Source organism: Eimeria mitis, genomic scaffold (genome assembly GCF_000499745.2).
Source record: "Eimeria mitis Houghton genomic scaffold, Emh_scaff4288, whole genome shotgun sequence".
In the NCBI taxonomy this organism is placed as follows: Eukaryota; Apicomplexa; class Conoidasida; order Eucoccidiorida; family Eimeriidae; genus Eimeria; species Eimeria mitis.
Window position 1 is genome coordinate 1 of NW_013572607.1, and position 308 is coordinate 308.

Genomic DNA, 308 nt, shown 5'->3' on the forward strand with positions numbered 1-308 from the left:
TACTCCTCTATATACGCTCGGTATACATGCAGCAGCCACCACGCATGCAGCCGGCTCCATACACCTCTCAGCACACCACCATCTGCTGCTGCTGCTGCTGCTGCTGTTGCTGCTGGTGAGGAGGATGATGGTTGTAGTTCTGCTTCTGTTCCTGCTGCTGCTGCTGCTGCTGGTGGGCTCTCATCCGCAGCAGGAGCTAAAGAAGGTGCATGCAACCCTGCTTCGTCATCTGCTGCTGCTGCTGCTGCTGCTGCTGCTGCTTCTGTTGCTGCTGCAGCTGGTTCTGCAGCATCTCTGTGAGGCCATTC

The 308-nt window shown here is 57.1% G+C and overlaps 1 protein-coding gene across 1 annotated transcript in view; it reads right to left on the bottom strand.

Moving 5' to 3' along the window:
- Positions 1–67: 67 nt before the first annotated feature.
- Positions 68–308, bottom strand: part of EMH_0073990 (uncharacterized protein) — a gene marked incomplete at both ends in the record, with an annotated part of 2748 nt that continues 2507 nt past the window's right edge. The window contains one exon of the mRNA XM_013499406.1: positions 68–196. Coding sequence (XP_013354860.1) covers positions 68–196 — 129 coding nt within the window. The remainder of the gene's footprint in view (positions 197–308) is intronic.